This window comes from Cervus canadensis, chromosome 30, assembly GCF_019320065.1.
Source record: "Cervus canadensis isolate Bull #8, Minnesota chromosome 30, ASM1932006v1, whole genome shotgun sequence".
NCBI lineage: Eukaryota > Metazoa > Chordata > Mammalia > Artiodactyla > Cervidae > Cervus > Cervus canadensis.
Genome location: NC_057415.1, coordinates 2,628,642 through 2,643,674, shown reverse-complemented (window position 1 = coordinate 2,643,674; position 15,033 = coordinate 2,628,642). Strand labels below are relative to the sequence as shown.

The following is a 15,033-nucleotide window of genomic DNA, read 5'->3' as shown; positions in this document are numbered from 1 at the left end:
GGTCTAAGAGGGAAGTTCATAGTGATACGGGTCTTTCTCAAGAAACAAGAAAAATCCCAAACAACCTAACCTACAACCTAAAAGGACTAGAAAAAGAAGAGCAAACAAAGCCCAAAGTCAGTAGAAGAAAGAAAATAATAAAGATCAGAGAGGAAATAAGAGATTAAAAAAACACAACAGAAAAGATCAATAAAACCAAGAGCTGTTTGTTTTTGAAAAGATAAACAAAATCAACAAACTCCTAGCCAGGCTCACCAAGAAGAGAGGACCCAAATAAACACAATACAAAATGAAGAATGAGAAGTAACAACCAACACCACATACATATGCAAAACTGTAAGATAATATTAACAGTTACATGCCAACAAATGGGACCACCCATAAGAAATGGACAAGTTTCTCGTTAAAATGGCCATACTACTCAAAGCAAACTACAGATTTATGCAATTCTTATCAAAATACTCATAACATTTTTCACAGAAATAGAACAAATAATCCTAAACCTTATATGAAACCATAGAAGACCCTGAATCACCCAAGCAATCTCCAGAAAAAAAGATTAAGATGGGGTATCACCCTCCCAGACTTGAGACTAAACACAAATCTATAGTAGTCAAAACTGTGATACCGGCACAAAAAAAGACTGTAGATCAATAAACATACATCAGAGAGCCCAGAGATAAGCCTATGCAGCTAGAGTCAATTAATCTATGACAAAGAAAGCAAGAATATACAATGGAGAAAAGACGGTCTCTTCAACAATGATGTTGGGGAAAGCTGAACAGTTACACAGAAAACAGTGAAATTAGAACATTCACTCATACTATGTACAAATTTTAATAAACTCAAAATGGTTTACAGATCTAAATGTAAGACATGACACCATGAAACACCTAGGAGAGAACACAGGTGAAGCTTTCTTTGATGTACACTGTAGCAGGATTTTCTTAGATCACTCTCCCAAGGCAAAAATAAATAAATAAAAGCAAAAATTAAAAAAAAAAAACAGGACCTAATCAAACTTAAAAGCTTTTGTACAGCAAAGGAAACCATCAACAATACAGACAGATAACTACAGAATGGGAAAAAATATATCCAAACAATGCTACTGACAAGAGATTATTTCCAAAATACACAAGCAGCTCACAGAACTCAAAATGAAAAAAATAAACAACCCATTCAAAAAATGGGCAGAAGGTCTAAATAGACATTTCCTCAAAGAAGACATAACAGATGCTCAACAGACACATGCAAAGATGCTCAAAATCACGAACTACTAGAGAAATGCAAATCAAAACTACAATAAGGTATCACCTTACTCCAGTCAGAATGGCTAGCATCAAAAAGTTTACAAATGTGAAGGAAAAGACACCCTCCTCTACACTGCTAAAGGGAATGTAAACTGGTTCTCCACTATGCAGAACAGTATGGGCGCTCCTTAAGATACCAAAAACAGAGCTACCATATGATCTAGCAAGTCCACTCCTGGGTATATATCCTGAAAAAGACACACACTGTAATTAAAGAAGATACATGTACCCCACTGTTCACAGCAGCACTGCTGACAACAGCCAGGACTTGGAACCAACCCAGATTCTCACCAACAGATGATTAGTTTAGGAAGATGCAGTGTATACACACACAACGAAAAAATACTCAACCATTAAAAAATAATGAAATACTGACATTTGCAGCACCTACAGAATATTATACTTACTGAAGTAAATCAGACAGAGGAAGACAAATATTGTATAATACCAATTATATGTGGAATCTAAAAAAATATACAAAGGAATCCATATAAAAAAGCAGAAACAGAATCACAGACATAGAAAACAAACTTTTGGTTACCAAAGGGGAGAGAGGGGGACAGGAACAAATTAGGAGTATAAGGTTAATAGATACAACTATACAGATAATAGGCAAGCAACAAGGATTTATGGTATAGCACAGGGAATTATATCTAGTATCTTGTGATAACTTATAATGGGGTACATTAATAAACTGCAAAAAAAGAACCACTACGCTGTATACCTGAAACTAACACAATACTGTAAATCAACGATACTTCAATTTTAAAAAAAGAAAAATATGGATAGAATAATTTCCTAACCATTTAAAAAATTAAAATTCTTTATGAATTTAAAATTATGTAAAAAATTAAATAATACAACTGGATGAAAACATAGACAGTCTTATACTCTTGGGAATTAAAAACATCTGCACAAACTTTAGAAACAATGGATTGTTCTGCAGTCATGGTAACAAGCAGCCATCTGCTGTGCTTAGTCACTCAGTCTTGTCTGACTCTGTGTGACCCCATGGACTGTAGCCCTCCAGGCTCTTTTGTCCCTGGCATTCTCCAAGCAAGAATACCGGAGTGGGCTGCCACGCCCTCCTCAACAAGTAGTCATAAGAACCAATTTTAAACCTGCTTAATTATTTATATCAACTCACTTCAGAAAACACACTTTTGCAAGCCAACCCAACCACTGTCACCCCTGTTTCTAGAAACAAGGGAATGACAGTCCAATAACCATCCCACCAAGTTGGTTCAATCAACAAAACTCTCACCTAAGCAACAGAGCTTTTACAGACAACGTTAACCTACTTGGTCAGTTGCAAGTCTGCAGTCCTAAACTACACGCTTCTCAAATACAGCACTCTATATAAGATCAACAGTCTCTTACTGGTGTAAGCAGTAAATCAGCTTTCTCTAAGAGGTCTCATCATCCTTTGACAATTCTGGAAGTCTCACCAAGATGACTGTGAAAACTCTTCCCAGGCAACATTCCAGGCAGTCTCAAACCAACAGATGTACTCACTGGGCCCCCCATGCTTAACTCCACTTATCCTTCAGGTCTGCTGCCAAGACAGGTAATCCCAAAACCAGCTAAGGTCTGACTAGTTTCATTAGACTCCAACTGCTTTAATAACATTGGCCTTTCAGTTTACAAATGCATTATCTGGTATATAATTAGACCGAGGTCTTTGTACAAGGTCTTTAGGCTTTCTGTTTTGAAGATATACTATTTGAAAGTATTTTTGATATTGTTGACTATTCTTCATTTGCTTATTTTGCTTTTGCTATTACGTGTCAATATGCATGAAGTCTTCTTTCATTTGTTTTTGTTTTCTCCTGGACTTCCTTGTCTCTGTTCAATGTACGAGGGAGTGTTCTCTAATGAATGAATAGAGGCATAAGCCAGATAAATCTTGAAACCAAGACAATCTACACCTGGACATTATGACTGGAGGCCCACTAGATCAGTGACCAATTTGTAAAAAAGCAATTTCTCAAAAGTCATAAAGGCATTCCTTGTCTTGTCAATTTGTAAAAGAAGGTCACTTTGTTTGTTTAGTTCAAATTCCAGGGTCAATGATAGTTGGGTCACTGATCTCATGGCCCCTTCCTATCTGTGGTTGGAACCTGAGATATGGTTCACAAACACACATCCTTCAATGACCTTAGCGCTTCTTTTTCTTGTTTGTCATAGGTTTGCTAATGTCAAAGTCTCAATGTCTCCCTGCTTCTGATATAAAAGACACACTACTGCTATACCATTGGAAAAAAAAAGACACACTACTATCCTAATCTTACCGTTTCCTTGGTAAACAGGAAAAAAATTTTTGACTTCAACTTAAAATGCCCAAAGTGCACATGTGACATTCTCCAGTACAGATCATAAGCTCACTCATAAAACAAACCTCAATAAATATAAAGGGATAGAAATATATAAGTCCTCTGACCACCACAGAATGAAATTAGAAAAGAAATTTGGGAAATACACAAAATGGAAATTAAACAACATATTACCCTAGATAATCAATGGGTCAAATAAGACATTACAAGGGAAATCAGAAAATACTTTGAGTTTGATGAACATGAAAATACAACATAATCAAACTTATGGGATACAGCGAAAGCAATATCAGAAGGGAATTTATAGTTATAAATGCCTGTATTAAAAAGAAAAAATATCTCAAATAACTCTTCTACCTCGAGACAATGGAAAAAGAAGAGCAAGTTAAACCTGAAACAAGCAGAAAATTAGATGACAAGGGACAGGGAGCCCATGAGTAGCTTCAGGATTGGGGTTGATCCCAAGCAAGTCCAAGGCATATCTCGAGGGTTGGAACTTTCAGCCCCACCCCTCCATTTCTGGGAAGGGGAGAGGGGCTGCAGATTGAACTTGATCACCAAAGATCAATAATCTAATCAATAATGCCTACGTAATGGAACCTCAGTAAAAACCTCGGATAGGTTTGGGGGAGGTTCTAGATTGATAGGGGCTTCCCTGGTGGTTCAGTTGGTAAAGAATCTGCCTGCAGGAGACCCAGGTTTGATGAATTCATGGACATGCTGGGAGGGTGGGTGTGCCTGGAGAGTGTGCCCTATTCTCTACTGCCCCAAACTGCTCTTCCATTTGATTATTTCTAAGTTTGCACCATTTATAATAAATCAGCAAGTTTTTAAAAAAAATTAGAAATAAAGTAAGCAGAAGGAAGTAAATATAAATATAAGAGTGAAAAGTAATGAAATAAGGATATCAACAAAGCCAAACGCTGGTTTAAGAGGTCAACAACGTTGACAATCTTTTAGCTAGACCACCAATCAAAACAAGGAGACCAGATGGCTAAAATGAGGAATAAAACAGGGGACTTCACAACTGGCCTCACAGAAGCAAAAAGGATTGTAAGAGAACACTTATTAGCAGTATGTCAACAAATTAGATCCCCTTAAATGAAATGGATAAATTCCTAGAAAGCCACAAACTAACCCAAGAATAAAATAAAAACCTGAAGAAACCTCTAACAATACAACGAATTAGTAATTTAAAAACTGAACACAAAGAAAAATTCAAGCCCAGATGGCTTCACTTAAATTTCAATGAGGCATTTAAAGAAAACTGAATACTTATCCTTTACAACTCTTCAAAAAGAACAGAATAGGGAGAGAATACTTCCCATTTCTTTCTATAAGGTCAATACTACTCAGATAACAAAACCAGACAAAGGCATCACAAGAAAAGTACAGATCGGTATCTCTTATGAATACAGACACAAAAATTCCTGATAAACAAGGAAACCAAATCCAGCAACATAAGAAAAGAATTACACGATATGACCAAGAGATTCCAGCAAAGTCGACTTACCATCCAAAAATCAATTTAAAAATCAGAATTTTTAAAGTGATCATCTCTACAAACACATGAAAAGCAGTCAACAAAATCCAATAGCCTTTCATGATAAAAAACATTCATCAAACTAAGAATAAAAGGGAACTTGCTCAACATGACAAAGGGGGTCTTCAAAACCCATAATTAACACTGTACTTAATGGTAAAAGACTGGATGTTTCCCCCCCTAAAATCAGAACAGGAAAAGATATCCATTTTCACCACTTTTATTCAGCATTGTATTAGAGGTCCTGGCAGGGCAATTCAGCAAGAAAAAAATAAAAGATATCCATATTGGAAAGGAAGAAGTAAAAATATCTCTATTTTCACATTACATGGTCTTGTACAGAAAATTTTGAGGTATATGTAAAGGAAATTAATAGAATAAATGAGTTCAAAGGGGCTGTAGGATACAAGATCAGTACACAAAAATCAACTGTCCCTCTATACATTTACAAAGAACAATCCAAAAATGCAATTTAAAAATTCAATTTATAAAATCATTAAAAGGACTAAAATATCTGTACTTAGGAATAAATGTGAAACTTACACTCTGAATCACTGCAAAATCACTCAAAATACTTACACTCAAAATCACTGCAAAATACACTCAAAATCACTGCAGATGGTGACTGCAGCCATTAAATTAAAAAATGCTTACTCCTTGAAAGGAAAGTTATGACCAACCTAGACAGCATATTGCAGATGGTGATCGCAACCATGAAATTAAAAGATGCTTACTCCTTGGAAGGAACGTTACGACCAACCTAGACAGCATATTAAAAAGCAGAGGCGTTACTTTGCCAACAAAGGTCCATCTAGTCAAGGCCATGGTTTCTCCAGTAGTCATGTATGGATGTGAGAGTTGGACTATAAAGAAAGCTGAGCACTGAAGAATTGATGCTTTTGAACTGTGGTGTTGGAGAAGACTCTTCAGAGTCCCTTGGACTGCAAGGAGATCCAACCAGTCCATCCTAAAGGAAATCAGTCCTGAGTGTTCATTGGAAGGAGTGATGTTGAAGCTGAAACTCCAACATTTTGGCAACCTGATGAGAAGAGCTGACTCATTTGAAAAGACCCTGATGTTGGGAAAGACTGAAGGCAGGAAAGGGGACGACAGAGGATGAGATGGTTAGATAGCATCACTGACTCAATGGACATGGGTTTGGGTAGACTCCAGCAGTTGGTGATGGATAGGGAGGCCTGGCATGCTGCGGTTCATGGGGTCACAAAGAATCGGACACGACTGAGCAACTGAACTGATTACACTCTGAAAACTACAAAACACTGTTGAAAGAAATTAAAGATCTAACTAAGTAGAAAAGCTCTTGTGTTCCTAGATCAGAAGACAATATTGTTCACATGGTAATACTCTTCAAATTAATCTGATTTAACATATCCCTATCAGAATCCCAGTTGATATACTGGTAGAATTTGACAAGCTGATTCTAAAATTCATATGAAGTGCAGGAGATCCAGAACTATCACAAGAAATCTTAAAAAAGAACAAGGTTAAAAGACTCGTATTTCCCAGTTTCAAGACTTCACACAAAGTCACAGTAATAAGACAGTGTGGCACTGGATTAAAGACAATCATAGACCAATGGAACAGAACTGAGAGTCCAGAAATAAATCCATGTGTTGAACTCATTTTAAACAAGGATGCCAAGAATATTCAATGGAGGAAAGATCAGTTTTTTAAATCAATGGTACTGAAACAACTGGATATCCTCATGCAAAAGAATGAAGTTGGACACCTACCCCATACCACACTGAAAATTTTATTCAAAACCTAAATGTAAGAGCTAAAACTATAAAACTATTAGAAGAAAACAGAGGGGTAAATCTGTATGACCTCAGCTTTCTGCAATGGATTTTTACATGATACAGGAACACAAGCAGCAAAAGGAAAAACAGATAAACTGGACTTCATGAAATTGAAGACTTCTGTGCTTCAAAGAGTTTTGTACTTCAAGAAAGTAAAGAAAACCTAACAAAAAAGAAAAAATTTCCAAATCATGTATCTGATAAGAGACTTGTACCTTGAATATATAAAGAAATCTTGCAACTTAATAATAAAAAGACAAATGATTCCATTTAAAAAGAAGGCAAAGTATCTGAGTAGACATTTCTTCAAAGAAGATATACAAATGGCCAATAAGCACAGAAACAGATTTTCTGTATCACTAATCATCAGTGAAATGCAAATCAAAACTATACCATTTCCAACCACTTGGATGATGAGAATCCTAAACACAGATAATACATGTTGGTGAGAATATGGACAAATCACAACCCTCACACACTGCTGATGGGAATGCAGAACAGTAGAGTCACTTTTGGAAAATAGTCTAGCAGTTCCTCAAATGGAGAAACATAAAGTTAACAGCAGTTCCACTCACAGATATTTACAGAAAAGAAATGAAAACACAAGTCCACAGGAAACACTTATGCCTGAATGTTCATAGCAGTGTTATCTGCAATAGTTCTCTAGCAAAAACAACTCTAATGTCTGTCTCTAAACGAATTTATAAAACAAAATAAGATACATATCCATTCTATGGAATATTATTCAGGCACTGAAAAGGAATGAAGTACCAATACATATCATAACATGGATGAACCTTAAAAACATGCCAAGTCAAAGATTATTACACATATATTACATGACCCTTTTATATGAAATGTCCAGAAAGGTCAATTTATAGATATACAAAGTATATCAGTGGTTGCCTAGGTCTGGGGGAAGATGAAGGAATTGAGAAGTGATAGCTAGGAGGTGCAGGATTTCTTCCTGAGGCCATGAAAATGTTCTACAGTCGATTGTACTTGGATGTACAACTATGTGACTTATATTAAGCCACAGTTAAAATAGGTACTGAATGTTGTGTGAATCATGTCTGAATAAATCTGTTAAAAAAGATCACACGTATTTATTACCTCACAGTTTCAAAGGGTCAGTAATTTGCGTGTGGCTTAGTTGAGTGCCTCTGGTTCAGGGTATTTCACAAGGCTGCAAGCAAGGTGTCAACCAGGGCTACAGACATTTCAAAGCTCAACAAAAGAAGGTTCTGATTCTAAGTTCACTTCACTGGGCTGCTCCACAACCTGGCAACTGGCTTCCCCAGGGTGAGTGACCCAAGACAGCAAGAGAGAGTACCCAAGACAGATACCATAGTCTTTGTATATCTCACCTCAGAAGTGACATCCTTTGACACCAAAAGCAAAGGCAACAAAGGCAAAATTAACAAGTGGGACGACAACAAACCAAAAAGCTTCTGCACAGGAAAGGAAACCATCAACCAAATGAAAAGACAACCTACAGAATGCGAGAAGAGTATTTTCAGGTCACATAGCTGATAAGGGGTTAATAGCCAAAATATGTAATAAACTCATACAACTCAGCAACAACAAAAAAATCTGATTAAAGAATGGGCAAAGGATTTGAAGAGTTATTTTTCCAAAGAAGGCATACAAATGGTCGACAGATACATGAAAAGGTGCTCACACTATTACTCATCAAGAAAATGCAAATCAAAACCACAAGATCACTTCACATCTGTTAGAATGGCTACTATCAAAAATACAAGAAGTAAGTATTGGTGAGGATGTGGTGAAAAGGGAACCCTTATACACTTGGGAGGCGATGTAAATTAGTGCAGCCACTGAAAAACAGTATGGAGGTTCCTCAAAAAACTAAAAATAGAATCACCATACGATTCAGCAATTCCACTTCTGGGTATTTATCTGAAGGAAATAAAAATGCCAACTCAAAAAAAATACATGCACTCCCATGTTTGCTGCAGTATTATTTACAAAAGCCAAGACGTGGAAGCATCCTAAGTGTCCACGAACAGATGAACGGAAAAAGAAACCATACTATTTAAACACACACACACATGAACATACAGTGCAGTATTATTCAGCTATAAGGAAAAGAAGGAAATCCTGCTGTTTGGGACAACATGGATGGACCTCGAGGGTATTATGCTAAGAGAAATAAATCAAAGAAAGACAAATATTATATGACTTCATGTATGTATGAAATGGAAGGAAAGGAGGAAGGGAGGAAGGAAGGAACCAAACCTTCAATTCATCCATACAGAGAACAGGCTGGTGGTTGCCAGAGGCAGGGGACAGGAAATAGATGGAATGGGTAAAGACAGGCAAAAGATACAAATTTCCAGTTATAAAATAAATATGTCCTAGGAATGTAATATACAACATGGTGACTACAAATAATAATAGTACACTGTGTATTTTAAAGCTGCTTTCAAATCTTAAAAGTTTACACCACAAGAAAAAAACTTGTAACTGTCTGGAAATGGATGCTAACAAGACTCAGTGACTTACTGTGGTGACTATTTCACAATATTTACATATATCATTATGCAGTACACCTGAAATTAACACATTATATGTAAACTACATCTCAATTTTTTTAAAGTGATATTCTATCTGATCCCTTCTGCCATATTGTTTTTTTTCATTGAAGTACAGTTGATTTACAATGTTGTGTTAGTTTCAGGTGTATAGCAAAGTAATTCAATTATACATATATATGTACTCTTTTTCAGATTTTCTATTATAAATTATTATAAGATATTGAATATAGTTCCCGGTGATATACAGAAGATCTCTGTTGTTTATTCTGTAATTAGTACTGTGTATATGTTAATTTTAAACTCCTAATTTATCCCTCCCCTCTTTTCCCCTTTGGTTACCATAAGTTTGTTTTCTATGTCTATTAATCTATTTCTGATTTGTAAGTAAGTTCATTTGTAACTTTTTTTTAATATTTCACATATAAGTCATACCATATATTTGTCTTTCTCTAACTTCATTTAATATGATAATCTCAAGGTCCATCTATGTCACTGCAAGTGGCATTTTTTATGGGTGAGTAATACTCCACTGTATACTGTATCATCTTTATCCATTTATCTGTCAATGGATATCTAAATTGTTTCTGTGTGTTGTCTATTGTAAACAGTGCTGCTATGAACATTGGAGTAGATGTGTCATTTCAAATTAAAGAGTTTTCTCTTGATGTATGCCCAGGAATGGAATTGCTGGATCATGTAATAGCTTTATTTTTAGTTTTTTAAGGAACCTCCATAGTCTCCATTGTGGCTAAACCAATTTACATTCCCACCAACAATGTAGAGGAGGGTGCCTTTTGCTGCACACCATCTCCAGCATTTATTATTTGTAAAATTCTTGATGATGATCACTCTGACCAGAGTGAGGTGATATCTATCTCATTGCAGCTCTGATTCAATTTCTCTAATAATTAGTGATTCTGAGCATCTTTTCTTATATCTGTTGGCCATCTCTATGCCTTCTTCGGAGAAATGTCTATTTAGGTCTTCTGCCCATTTTCTGATTTGGCTGTTTGTTGCCACTTTTCATTCATTAGAAATAGGTCAGGGACTTCCCTGGTGGTCCAGTGGTAGAGAATCCACTTTTAAATGCAGGGCACACAGGCTCAATCCCTGTTCAGGGAACTAAGATCCCACATGTCAAGAAGCAACTAAGTCTGCAGGCCACAAGAGGAGCACGCACACTACAACAAGTAGCCCGTGTTGCAACCAGAGACACTCCTGCACATCACAACTAGAGAAAGCCCATGCACCGCAATGAAAAGCTCACACACCACAACCAAGATCCAGAATAGCAAAAAAAAAAAAAAAGAAAAGAAAGAAGTCAATAAATCCAGCCCACACTTGAGGTGAGGGCTAAGCAGTAGAAATACTGGGAAACTACATCTAGACACATTACAGGTATTCCTTGGAGACACTGCAATTAAGTTCAAGATGGCTACAATAAAGCAAATCACACAAAATTTTTGGCTTTCTAGTGCATATAAGGTTTCCCTGGTGGCTCAGATGGTTAAAGAAGCCGCCTGCAATGTGGGAGACCTGGGTTCGATCCCTGAGTTGGGAAGATCCCCTGGAGGAGGAAATGGCAACGCACTCCAGTATTCTTGCCTGGAGAATCCCCATGGACAGAGGAGCCTGGAGGCTACAGTCCACGGGGTTGCAGAGTCAGACACGACTGAGCGACTAAGCACAGCACAGCACAATGCATATAAAGGGCTTCCCAGGTGGCTCTGTGGTAAAGAACCCGCCTGCCAATGCAGGATGTGCAGGCTCAGTCCCTGGTAGGAAGGTCCCGTGGAGAAGGGAATGGCAGCCCACTCCAGTATTCTTGCCTGGGACGTCCCATGGACAGACGAGCCTGGTGGGCTCCAGTTCATGGGGCAGCAGTGAGTTAGACATGACTGAGGGACCACAGCACAGTGCACAACAAAGCTGAGTTTATACTGTAGTTAGTCCATTAAGTACGCAAGAGCACTATGTCTAAGAATGTGACACATCTTAATTAAAAAGACTTTATTGCTAAAAAATGCTAACCATCACCTGAGCCTTCAGCAAGTTGTAATCTTTCTGTAATAGTAACACCAAAGATCATCATGACAAATATAATCATGGTGCCCATAGACTATTTTGATGCAGGATTGCCACAAAACTTTCATTTTGTAGAATACTATAATGCACAATAAAATGAGGTATACCTCCACAGTGAAACTGCTGAAAACTAAAGACCCCCCCCCAAAAAAGTAATACCTTAAAAAAGGTAACACTGAAAATTGATTCATCAATAGAAATACTTAAAATACAAAATGTTTTTCAGTATATTGTGTAACAGTACCAAAACAATTGTGATAATCCTAACATCATACCAAGATAAGTTCCAGAAGGTTTAAAACATTGGAAATAAAAATAAACAAGTAGTAGACCTGGGTTCCATCCCTGGGTCAGGAAGATCACCTGGAGAAGGGAATGGCAATCCACTCCAGTATTCTTGCCTGGAGAATTCCTTGGACAGAAGAGCCTGGTGGGCTAAAGTCTATGGGGTTACAAAGAGTCGGACACAACTTAGCAACTAATACTTTCACTTTTTCAGACCTTTCTAAGTAGAGAAACAAAGACGGAAACCATGAAGAAAAAGAGCGAATTCAAAGACATCTATGTTTATTTAACAAACATTCTTGATCACTTATTATAGTTTAGGAATAAACTCAGTCTGGGTGTACCATGTGAGAAAAAGAAACATGGTCCCCACCATGAAGAACAGAGTCCAGAAGAGACAGAATAAACCACTACAAATTCATTCCAAAAAATCCAAGTCATCCTCTCTCTTGCTCTCACAGCCCACATCCCATCGGGAAATGGACTGGGCACTACTTTCAGATCACATCCAGAGGCCAATCACGTCTCACTACCACCACGGCTGCCACCCTCACTTCTCCACGGATTAGTACTACAGCTTTCTGCTAGCTTCCCCACTTCGACCCCATCCCACCAAGCCTATTCGCCAAGCAGTAACGAAAGGGATCCTTTCACAACTCAAGTCATATCGTGCCACTCCTGGCTGTAAGCCCTATGTTTCGCCCACAGTAAAAGTGAAAATCTTCACAACAGACTTACCAAGCTCTCCATCCTCAGTCCCTCCATCTACTCCATCTCCCCACTGCTCTCACCTCACTTGCTCTGCTCTAGCCAACCTGGTTTCTCTGTTGCGTCTCGAAGAGCCAGGCATCTTCTAACTTAAGTCTGTACCTCAGCTGTCCCTCTAACGAGAATGCCCTTAGCCTGTATCTTCACCTGGTTAACTCCCTCACCTGTTCCAAGTGTTGGGTCAATTGAGCTTGACATGCCACTTAAATGACAGCTCTCCATCCCAATGCCCCTCATCCCACGTGATTTCCCCTACCCTGTGTCCTACCTGTTTTTTCTTCCACAGCCTGTATCATTTCTAGTACACTACACAATTTACTTATCATGTTTATTATTTACTATTTATCTCACCTGACTACAATGCAAACTCCTTAAGGAGAGGGATCTTTGTTAACTGCAAAGTCCCAAAACTCTGGCACAAACTGGAGCTCTATAAATCCATGTTGATGGAATGAATGAATTTATCCAATAAGCAAAGATTCAAGAGCCTGATAAGCCTAGCAGTTATACATAGCTGGTGAGAAAATAAAGTAAGTTTTCCAGAGGCTAATCAATCAATATGTATTTAAATATATTATAGCAAATAGTTGAAGTCTAAAGTGTTTGGCCTTTCCATTAAGTAAATCCACTTCTAGGTACCCAAATTTAAAAAAAATTATAGATGCACACAGATTTATGTATAATGTAGGATTTCAGGTAGCCATTATAAGTTGTACACATCTGTATTTACTACAGTATATATTTACTAGAGTAATACTTTTAAACAAAAACTCAGGGTGTATGTATATTACACCAAGTCTTCTCAACCACAGACTTAGATACATTCCTCCTTAGTCTAAGCACAGCAGGTCTCTATTCAGATGTCTATCTTGGTAGGATTCACAGAAAGAGCACATCCATTCAGTATCTTTAATCTGTTCTACAATTTAAAACCCAAAAAGAACAATGGGCTAAATGTGTATTTATTAGCAGCTACTACTGAACTTCTCAGAAAATTGTTAACTTGTTAAAGGCAGATTCCCCCCATCCATCCACTCACATGATGTCCAGCACAGAATCATTCCGAATGACCTTATGGGAGACATCAGCTAGCAGGAAAAGACCTCCGTCTGTCTTCCGGATGCTAGCTGCATAGCCTGGCCAGATCTGCAATCTGAAGACACAGATGGCCTTTATCCTGGGATGCTAAAAGAACCAGAGATATTTCCATGCCCTCATTTGAGGCAATACTTTGGGCAGATACTGCCCCTCCCCAATAACAATGAGAAAGCAATAGAAAACAAATGAAGTCAGCATCACTACGAACTTAATAAAACACTTAATTAACTCACAAATTGTACCTGCTATCATAAAAAACCGATACAGTGACTGCAATGAAAATTTTCTCTGTAGAACATTCAAAACTGAGGAAGAAAAAACCAGCACCAACCTGTGCTGCTGCAGCACCATAGCACTTGTAGGGTCATAGAAGTTTCTTCCAACAAGTTTCATGTCCAAAAGTTTCATTACCCTGAAATAAAGAGCAAAGAATGAGTGTTCCAGTAGAAGATTTAAAAATAAATAAATAAGTTCAAGTGCTCTTAGTTACATTTTCCTCTGGAAGCCTCAAAGGGCAGAAAGGCTGATGCTCTTTGCACAATATAGCTTTTATGTACACAATACTCTTACCAAAAGGAAAATAAAAATGACCAAAGCATTTATCTTGCTGTATACGCAAATGATTGCAGCCTTTTCTCCTAACTAGGTAACCAAAAATCAAGTTGACTTCCCGAGCTCAATTTACATTACTTTACCCTATTAACTAAAAATAGCACGAGAGTCCACTTCTAAATTTGTGAATTTCAGTCTGGCACAGGAAGTTATGTTTGTTCCTAGCAGTTCAGCTTACTAAGTAGAAATTAGGTTTTGTGTTTTATAAAAGAAGTGGTTTGGGAATAACAGTTTCATGAAAATTTGAGAGTTTTCAGAAGAGTAAAAATAAAAAATTATGAGCTATTTATATCCAAACCTTCAAAGGACCAAGAGAAATTCTAGCAAAAATTTTTACACATTACCTCTTCATGTAGACCCCTCATGGTGTTTAATGTAACATCATTAAATATACACCATCAACATTTGCTTTTACACTTCCTGAATGAATCAAAGGAACCCATTCCCTTCTAGCCAACCACCTCAGATCTACTTTCATATACCCAAATCTGTCCAATCACCCGAGATAAGTTAGCCTTTAATGTCATGCATTTATTTATTAAATATTTCCAAACTCTTTATATACACACTGTAGTTTTAATACCATCCAAGGCTCCTGAAGAGCTCTGTTACAAAGACTGA

The 15,033-nt window shown here is 37.3% G+C and overlaps 1 protein-coding gene across 3 annotated transcripts in view; it reads right to left on the bottom strand.

The window, feature by feature from the left end:
• The window catches only part of PIWIL2 (piwi like RNA-mediated gene silencing 2), a 72,138-nt gene that overhangs the window by 48,713 nt on the left and 8,392 nt on the right, over window positions 1-15,033 (bottom strand). For all 3 annotated transcript variants that reach the window (XM_043453911.1, XM_043453910.1, XM_043453912.1), the window contains 2 exons: window positions 14,132-14,212; window positions 13,742-13,855 (listed from right to left, as the gene is read on the bottom strand). In XM_043453911.1, the coding sequence (XP_043309846.1) occupies window positions 13,742-13,855; window positions 14,132-14,212 (195 nt within the window). The remainder of the gene's footprint in view (window positions 1-13,741; window positions 13,856-14,131; window positions 14,213-15,033) is intronic.